The sequence below is a fragment of the Buceros rhinoceros genome, unplaced genomic scaffold (assembly GCF_000710305.1).
Source record: "Buceros rhinoceros silvestris isolate BGI_N320 unplaced genomic scaffold, ASM71030v1 scaffold1422, whole genome shotgun sequence".
Classification (NCBI taxonomy): domain Eukaryota; kingdom Metazoa; phylum Chordata; class Aves; order Bucerotiformes; family Bucerotidae; genus Buceros; species Buceros rhinoceros.
In genome coordinates, this window is record NW_010398110.1 from 90626 (window position 1) to 100475 (window position 9850).

Here is a 9850-nt window from a genome sequence, read left to right on the forward strand (position 1 = left end):
TGCTGAACTTCATGACATTAACACAAATCCACTTCTCATGCCTGTCAAGGTCTCTCTGGGTGGCACCCCTACCCTCCAGTGTGTCAACCATACCACACAGCTTGGTGTCATCAGCAAACTTGATGAGGGTGAACTCAATCCCATTGTCCATGTCGCCAACAAAGTTGTTAGACAGTGCCGGTCCCTATACTCACCCCTGAGGAACACCACTTGTCACTGGTTTCCACTCAGACATCAAGCTGTTATCTGCAATTCTTTGAGTACAACCATCCAGCCAATTCCTTATCCACCGAGTGATCCATCCATAAAATCCATGTCTCTCTAAATTAGAGACAAGGATGTCGTGCAGGACAGAGTCAAATGCTTTGCACAAATCCAGGTAGATAACATCAGTTGCTCTTCCCTTACCCACCAGTGTTCTAACCCTGTCAGGCCACCGGATTTTTTAAGGCATGATTTGTCATTATTGAAGACGTGGGACTTCTCAAATATGATGGATAGTGGCTTAGCCACTTTGTCCGCCAGTTCCCTCAGGACCTGCAGATGCATCTCATCAGGTCCCATGGACTTGAGAGCCTTCAGATTTCCTTAGATGGTCCTGAATCTGCTCTTCTCCTACGGTGAGTGGATCTTCATTCTCCCAGTCCCTGCCTTTGCCTTCTGCAACTTGGGCAGCATGGCTGCAGCACTTGCTGGTGAAGACCAAGGAAAAAAGTCATTGAGTACCTCAGCCTTCTCCATATCCTGGGTAACCAGGTCTCCCATTTCCTTCCCCAAGTTTGGGCAGTGAGAATTTGAGGGGCATGTTATGAAGGGGGAATTCCCTTCACTAAATCATTTTTTACAGATGATTAGTTCATGGCCATGGATTCATTTCATGTTTCCATATTGCCTATCACTAATATTAAGAGCGAAAGCCCTGAATAGGTGATGAGGGCTTCTGTTCTTGCAGTCAACAATTCTGAATAATCGCTACACAGGAAACTCCTGTTTACCTGAATACTCCATTATGTGGAAATATAGAAGGCTAAAAATCACATCATTTTCCGCTGTCTCCAAGACTTATTTCAGAGTAGCTATTTGGATCCCTGCCACATTATCTTTTAAAAAAAAAAAATCTTATAAAAAATCTTTTTTAAAAAATTGACAACTATACTTGAAACATTGTCTAAAATGAATCTTCATCCATGGATTATTAACTGCACATCCCTTTTGGTCAATGGCTTAATTAAATCCAATACTGATGACCTTAAACTAATTTAGCACTTTTATACATACTCTTTTCTGTTTGCTTCATCTCAAATGTGGATGCAATGATGAAATCTTACTCCCGCATTAACATTTGCATCGTCCTGCAGTGAAGCACAGCAGTTTGGTTAGCACAATGAAAATTAAACGGAAGCAACAAAAATATTCTGGCACAAAGAGTGCATCGCTGGTGAGTTATCTAGAGTAAGAAGAGCTATCGTGTTGCGTTATGCTGCAGGTGAGATGCATTCCACAATCTGAACAACTGAAGTATATTAACAGTCGCCTGCCCACAGTTGCTATTGGATATCACTGCACTGATTTGGAAGAATAATCTCATTGTATACTCATTAAAAGAAATTAATTAGTGGAAGACATCTCAACAAAGATGTCCTGGGTTTCTTTAGCTTGTGCTATAATGAGATTTGAGAAGCATATAGAGAAAATAGAACCAGCTTTCTCTGGGTTTTTCTCAATGTTTTAAAAGCTGAAGAAAAGCATTAATTACACTATTTACCAAGTGGCTGATTTTGTAGGATGTTTAAAAATACATTTCCACCTCTGCTTTTCTTCTCCTTGTCAAGCTGCCTTTCTGTCATATCCCAGCCTGCTTTCTCTGCCTGTCTAACCCGTTTTTACTGTTCACCCAGTGTGGCATCATCTCAGATCACTCCGATTGCTGTCGTCCTAGGTATGACACGATAACCAACCAGTGGGAGACCATCGCTCCTCTGCCAAAGGCTGTCCATTCAGCCGCTGCAACTGTTTGCGGTGGGAAGATCTACGTCTTCGGTGGGGTGAACGAAGCTGGCCGAGCTGCAGGGGTCTTGCAGTCCTATATCCCTCAGACTAATTCGTGGAGTTTTATAGAGTCTCCCATGATTGGTAAGGGATGCGTCGTGTCAGAGTAGACCTATATTACAACAGAAATCTCTATGCTACCGGTATTATAATGCCTTTGCTGAAAGCAAATGATTTGGGGGGTGAGGGGAGATACGTTTGCAACAGATTGGCAGAAATGCTTGGTATATTATACCAGAGATGAAATTATCTGGCTCTTTACCAAAGGCAATTGTCACTCATTAACACAGCTAGTTATCAGCTAGCAGTGATGAGATGAAAGCAGAGGAGAAAAGAAAGCAGTTATTAGGTTCGGACAACTAGTAATTTTAGATCTAAAAAATCTCAAAATCCAGTGAAACTTCATCCTGGCATCATGTGTTGCTCCACTCAGTTTTACAACACTGCTCAATTAATGGATTATTACTCACATGTTTGTTAACATGCCACCAATCCTGTGGGAACTGGCGGTCATTCTTAACTGGGATTTATCAGTGGTGTCCAAAGCCATATGTGCTTCAGAGGCTGAAATCTCTGAGACGTGTCAGTTATTAAAACCGTGTTATTTAGTTTGTGAGGCCCTTGAGCACACCGAACATTTTATAGAATAAAAAGCAAGACAGGAGGCCAAACTTTGCACAGTACCAGCCCAAAGTCAGAGGTGCAGAACTTCCTTCCAAACTTAGGACAGTGCTCAGAAGATTGCAGCTTACTTGCTTTGTGTAGTGATTTGCACCCTGAGTGGTTAGGCTGCTTTTGGGAATGGGGTTTAGCATTCAACTTCATGATGATGTTACTGCAGGATGGTAGCCAACCTGGGCACTTGGTCTGCACTGGGTGGCTGTGGGCAGCCTTCAGTCTGGCTGTACTCAGGTGGCCAAAGAAACAATGCTTAGACAGTCATCGCAGATAAATTGCTTTGGGATGGCTTGCTTTTGCATCCTAGGATCATAGAATGGTTTAGCGTGGAAGGGACTTTTAAAGGTCTTCCAGTCCAACCACCCTGCAGTGAGCAGGGACATTTTCAACTACAGCAGGTTGTTCAGAGCCCCATCCAACCTAAACTGGAATGTTTCCAGGGATGGGGCATCTACCACCTCTCTGGGCAACCTGGGCCACTGTTTCACCATTCTTAATCTCTTAGTCCTGTTGAAACTGTTACTTGAGGTGCTTCATTTTAAAAATGAACAATCTCAGCATTCAGCCTGGTAAAGCAATAGGACTAGCAAGTAATAAATAATAGAAGCACAGTTTTAAGGTATTCGGCTAAGATCTAAGCATATTCAGAAAGCTGAAATAAGCTGCTCTTCTTATTATAGCGTGCTGTGATTGTTATGACTCTCTTCTTGGTGTTCCCTGGTAGATCAGGTTATGAAGAGCTGGTACGGTCACGCCTGTAGCCTCTCCTGTGCAGCCATCAGTGCTGCTTTCCGACTCCCTTGCTGCTGTTTGTGTCCGGCCTAACCTAACATGACATGCATATGATGCAGCATGAAGTGCTCAGCAGGAGGGCGTTAACCGGGAAAGGCCGTGTTTATGTAAGACAGCAGTGCAAACAACCCAATTGCCTGGCTGTTTCCATCACATGGCCACAGCTGCTGCTGTTCATTTAATCCACTGACTGACAGGATGAGGTTTTCCTGTACTCATGGAGTATTGCAAAAGTGAATGTATTATGAAGAGAGGCATTCCTTTTCCTTGCCAAAATAGTACAAGTGCCGCAGGAGCTAGGAAATCATTCCCTGGGCTCGTTATAGCGTCTAGCCCAGAGCAGATGCTGTGCCGGGTGCAGTACCATCGACATTTATCTTAAACAAAAAGGGAGTAGGAAGACTCGTGGGGTACCGTTAACAAAATGGAGCTGAGATAAACCCTGATATGATCACTGCTGGCGTGCCTTTGAGAGCCTCAGAGCTTTATTGTGCTGATTTCTGAATTCTTAAGGTGTCCCTCTGAGTTAAGTCAAGTGAGACGTGTGACAGCAAGTTGTGTTGGTTAAGGTCGCCTCAGAGATCAGTGAAACCTGTTTGACCTCAAATAGGACAATAGATTATTTAAAAACACCTCAAGCATGCTCAGATACACAACAATAGATGCAGGTATTGAAAATAGAAAAGTCTCTGGACTTTTTAGTCTCTGGACTCCAAAGTCTCTGGAGATTTTTAGACCAGCAGTGCCTGTCTCAAATCACTGGTATTTTATGATAGTAATAAACACAGCATTGCAAATGGTTGAACACAACAGGTCCATCTCTTCCAAAGCGCTGGGTGCCAGCCTGACCCGAGGCAACACTGGCATCAATCACGTCAAGGAGAAGGGTCATTTTTTGACTAATCTGAACAGAGGTGAAGCGGGCTGGATACGGACATCCTGCCTGTGCAGAGGAGATACGGAGCGGGGACTGAAAGTCTACGCAGCTCAGCCCATGCTCTCTTCTGCCTGGATTTCTTCCAGGAATAATTCTTCCTGGATTTCTTCTATGAGCTAATTCACTCCAAGTTTCCATTTAGTCTTTAGCCTTTACCTGCGAGGAGGTGTTGGGACATGTATGTCTGCATGCAGTAAGTATGATACTCACATGGATGCTCTGGTAGCTTTTGAAGAGGAGAGGGTCTTTCTCAGTGCCCCATGTTTTGCCCCATGTGTGTCCTCCCCACCTTTGGAGTTGGCAGATATCCCTGCAGTAGCGTAGCCCACAGCTTGATGTTAGTTGGGTAATGGAGCCTCTCAGGGCTTTCACACTGTACATTTTTGGTAAACTACCTTGCATATCCTCTTCTTGTGTTTTGAGCTGTGAGAAGTTCACTGCTATTGAGCCAAAGTCCTACAAAAATAAATTAACCCAGGCTACATACTTGCAGCACCTGCCTTTCCATTTCTTGCCAGGCTGTCCTATATAGCTCTGCTAAAAATGTATTTCATGTTCACCTTCCTGAGGTTTGTCTTATTAACAAGATGGCCACAGACACGCTGAAGTCAGGGACTGTAAGTAAGCCTAATTATCCTGTCGCTACCTTTTAGTTCATGTTGTGCCTTCATGCCAGGGCACTAAAATATACCTTTTTTTGATACCCCGAACAGTCAGTGAGTCTGTACCGGTGGAATTACGAGTTTCAATTCATATTTCTGAGTTGTGAGAAAACCAGTGTTTAATCATTGCCACTATTGAATTTTAAAATCTGGTGAGGACCATGGGAACACAGCAGTCAAAGATCTATGAGCGTTTCTGGTTTCTAATCCAAGTACCTATTCCTCATCATACCATTTACTCCTGGAGTGATGTGTCTGACCAAAGTGAGAGAATCACAGAGCTAAGAATGCAAAAAATATCTGGAAAACAGTGAGCAGCGTCTGTGCATTTTTACTGCACTGTCCCATGGCCTATTTTGGTTAAAATACATAGTAATTCCCCTGGATTTCTTTTTAAACATTACAAGAACAATCAGATGTACATCCTAGCCTGTCCCTCTCTCAAAGGCCAATAGTTCAGTACCTCGGCGGGGGGTTGGCAAGCTCTCACCTAGAAGTCTCAAAGCAATTTGTTTCATCTCATCCTTTAACGTATTTTTTTCCAATGATTATTTCTTAGTGTTTTTCCCACTAGCAAGCTTGAATTTTACTTGCTTTTGTCTCACCCATTTCTCCTCCATTTTATATGCCATATTCTCCATTCAGAATGGCTTTTTCACTCCTTGATGCCTTCCCCATACATATACCTTACCCTCTACCAGCAAAGTCAGTGTTTTTGTGTTTGCCCTTTAGTAGATGTCCTCCCTTTCACTTCCTACCTCCTCTTCATCTGTGTCGCTGTGCTTTGTTGAACTCTCTTCAGTTCACCAGTATTTTGCCTGTAAATTTGATGCTGAATCTACCCCAATAGCAGGTGAAGCCGTGGCGTGGGTAAGCCCCACCAAAAACACAAAATGCAGCACTGGCAAGTGAGGACACTCGACTTTGTGGTCTCTGAGGAGAGTTTGCTCAAGGGTCATTGAGGAAGCCATCCAGCTCTGTGACCAGTTGTCTAGTTAAGAGAAATCAGCTAACAGGAGAGCGCTGTGCCAGAAGGGCTGATATCCGAGACCCTGCTGATAATTGCAGTATCTGCACTTCGGCCTCACGAGCTATGTTAAGGATCAGACCACAGTCTCCCAGCAGCCAAGGGACGTTATCTTATCCATTACTATGCCATTCCTGAGCTTGTCTGCATAGTACTGAGTGAGGGGAAGAGGCACATACTCTTAAAATAGATCTAGTTTTATTAGCTACTCTCTTCTCTCCAATCTGCTTCATCATATCAACTACCCCACCAGCTGCCCTGCAGGGAGACACTTCAGTTGGCATTATATCTGGACTGGTGGCTGGCCCCATTTCTTCATCCTGATAAAAATGTTTGGCTAGCTTGGTTTTAATAACCTTTTTCCATATGAAGTGCTGCTGCCATTCATTATAAGGCCACTTCAGTCTCTGACCAAGTGCTTTACTGGAAGGCAACATAAGTCCTTTAAGCAATCATGGGCAGGAAAGCAGAACTGTGCTACTTGACCATATAATGTACTGAGAGATACAAGAGCTACGAGACACATCACAGACAGCACACTGTTGTTACTCGGGAGCACACCTGTAGATTAAATTATCAACCCCATGTGAAGTTTGATTGTCGTTGAGTGCACACCCCTTCCTGCAACGACCTCTCGCTAGAATAGAAATACTTGCATATTTTCCCATAGCAACAGCAAAGAAAAGTGATGTTATGATGTTATCCACTTGGCAAGAAGAGTACTTTTTAGCTATTGTTTCCTTTACATTTTTTCTGCCTTTTAATCTCAAGTGTGCTTGCTGTCCTGGACAAATCCCATTTAAGATTTTGCAGCCTGAAATGAATTCCTGTATCTGACAGCCCCAACACTTGAATTCTGGAGAAGAAGGAGGCTGCTTCTCTGTTTCCATGCTTCCTCTCCCCTCTCTTCCTTCCCTCTGGCAGACTTTTGAAATAACCAATGTCCCCACAGTATCCCACATAAGCCTGTGACCCATAGAGGCTCATCTTCTCACCAAGAGAAAAGCCTAACCAAAAAGCCCAACCAGAACAGGCTTTTGCAAAGTTAGGCTCCCCATCCACCCACCTTCCACTATGAGCATGCTAGGGACTTCTTAGAACCGTGTCAGAAGGTGGAGTCTCCTGAATGTTTGCATGAGGTAACCAAGCCCTTGAAAGGACAACAACAGGGGAAGAGTGTGCGTAGCACCTGGATGAAGTAAGGTTAAAGACTGAAGGTGGTCATCCACACCTAGGCAGCAGGGATCATGGCTTGAGTTTTTCAAGTTTCCTGTATTTGAGAACAATTTCTGCCTCCATGGTAACAAAATAAAAATAAAACACACTGTTTTCTCTCTACCTGTCTCTGGAGGGGTGTGTCTCGTATCTTTTTGCCATATCTTCATCAGGATCAGGAGACGGCTATGAACTTCTCCCTTCCTGAAAGCAACAGCAAGAGATTTCCCTGTTTTTCTATCTCAGGCTTATTTTATACCAACTTATGAAATCACAGCTAAGGCCAAAAGCAGAAAAGGACAACAGATAGGTGATGTCTTGAAAAACTGATGAGAACCAAACATGATTGCCTCTTAAAATAAAAGAAAATCGGACTGACTGCCTGTCTATCTGAAAAGAAAAAAAAAAAAAGTCACTGTAAAAATAACCAAGGGGTTTCCTTCTCTTAACAAAAAGAAGTGCAAAGTCAGTGATTCAGTCTCCTGAGAAGTCACTGTTTCTGCCTTGAGGGAACCCCAAATAATTTCCCTGTGAAATTTGGGAGCTGAGGGGTTTTTTTTCTTATGCAGGAGTTTCATTCTTCTGCAAAACAGTGCTAGCTGAACAGCCAAAAAACCCAGGAAGATCTGATAATTAAATATGGAAAATTTCTGATGAGTGTCTGAAGTGGAAAAAATGTCACATATGCAAGTCTGATTTGGAAAGGGATACAAGCCGGGTTGTTAGGACAGATAAGTCTTTCTGATGAATTATAGTGGCTTAGTGGCACCAAGAGGAAACTGAATACTCCTTGTTCTATTTTCTGGATGAATTAGTTTCTTCCCATCTGTTCCCAAGGATCAGTGACATTTTCCTAATACATCCGTGGTTTTTTGACATATGCCTGTAGATACTCAGCATATTAGGAGCCCAACTTTAACCCGTAACGTGTTTTGTCTGTTTTCCTGCTGGGTGCTGCATCCTCGTATGTCCCCCTGGGCATGCACCAACATGGGGTGAGATGAACTGAGCCAGACCACCCCATGGCCGTGTTGAAACAGCAGCAGACACCACAAAACCATTATTTGCCTCCTAGTTTACCCACTTCAAACTCCAATTAAGGAAATTACTTCTCTTTGGAGAAATTCATCAACTTTTGCTTAATTCATCTCTCTAAATATTAACAGAATAAGGTGGTTTTACAAGAACCTCAGGGTTACCACATCAACCATGCAAGAGGTAAGCAAACACCAAAAGTGAAGCTGCTGGGGCTGGTTTAAGTCCATCTCTTCACACGTTCCTAAAAGGACACAGTCGTGGTGTTATAGGTCTGTGGGGAACGTACAGACCCTTCAACATCAGGCAGAGGCTGTTAGCAGAAATGTAAGAGCGTAATAATAAGGATATCGCATCTCCTGTCCAGCACGCTGCCCCTGACTTCCTCGCACTCAGGAGAGGGGTTGCAGGGGCTGAAACTGTCCAGGCTCATTCTCCACTGGAGATGCAAGAGGATCACCCTTTTCTGAGCCTATAAAAACACAGATTTTGGAGAGGCTTTAACATACGAGTAATTTTTATGGAAGTGTCCCCTCATGCCATGGTAGCCACCTAGGAAATGTTTACTTCATGCCCCAAAGGGCTTAGGCTCTTCTTTCTTAGGGAGCTGGTTGTGAGGCTTATTTTAACTCAAATAAAGCAATGTATTTTCCCATCTTTTTTTCCCAGACATTGCTGACTGGTTTCACTGAAATGTTGATTTAAAAAACCCTTTATCACATTAGGACAGACACCGTCATGAGAAATTTCAGCCCAAATGGCTCATATTTAATAACGTGCATATGGTGTGCTAGCATCATACAGGACAAGTCAACTAATTAAACTAGAAATTTAACAAATAATTTGTGGTCATTTTTACCAATATTTCTAATAATGTTGCAGCTAATGCAAGAATTTTAAAGCTTCCTTGAAAACTCTGATTGAACTTGACTTAGGGTAAGGGACTTGCTTAATTTCCAACTCCAACCTCATATAGTTCATTGCTAAAATACAGAACTGCTTGGAGGTACACGCACATCTGAACACAAGAATGCAGTTCAGTTTATGAGACAGAGGAAGGGGGAAAAAATCAGGTCTCAGAAAAATCTTCCGGATTATGGGGGTGATCTTCCACAAGCAAAAGCAGAATATAAAAGAGAATCAACTATTAGGTATTATTAAGCAGGTCTCTGCACTGTGGATTTCTTCTGAACTTAGCTGCTGCACAGGCATGGGAAGCACCTGAGTCAAAATTTGCAGCAATTCAAAATTCTGAAATAACTTGACATCTTAATTTCATATGTAAAAGTGGAGCTTTCACAGTGATTCCATTAGGCTTTGGGAGAGGATAATTGTACTTTGCCAGTTTAGAGGGAGGCGCGTACTGGGGGATGAAGGACTGATGAACTTTAACAGTGCCTTTGAGAACTTGGAGAGAGGAGAACAAAACCAGGAAAGGTTTCCTCATTTTTCTTT

The 9850-nt window shown here is 43.0% G+C and overlaps 1 protein-coding gene across 1 annotated transcript in view; it reads left to right on the forward strand.

Annotated features, from left to right (window-relative positions):
- The window catches only part of KLHL29 (kelch-like family member 29), a gene marked incomplete at its 3' end in the record, with an annotated part of 63086 nt that overhangs the window by 52858 nt on the left and 378 nt on the right, over nucleotides 1-9850 (forward strand). Inside the window, exon 7 of the mRNA XM_010130953.1 lies at nucleotides 1940-2133. Coding sequence (XP_010129255.1) covers nucleotides 1940-2133 — 194 coding nt within the window. The remainder of the gene's footprint in view (nucleotides 1-1939; nucleotides 2134-9850) is intronic.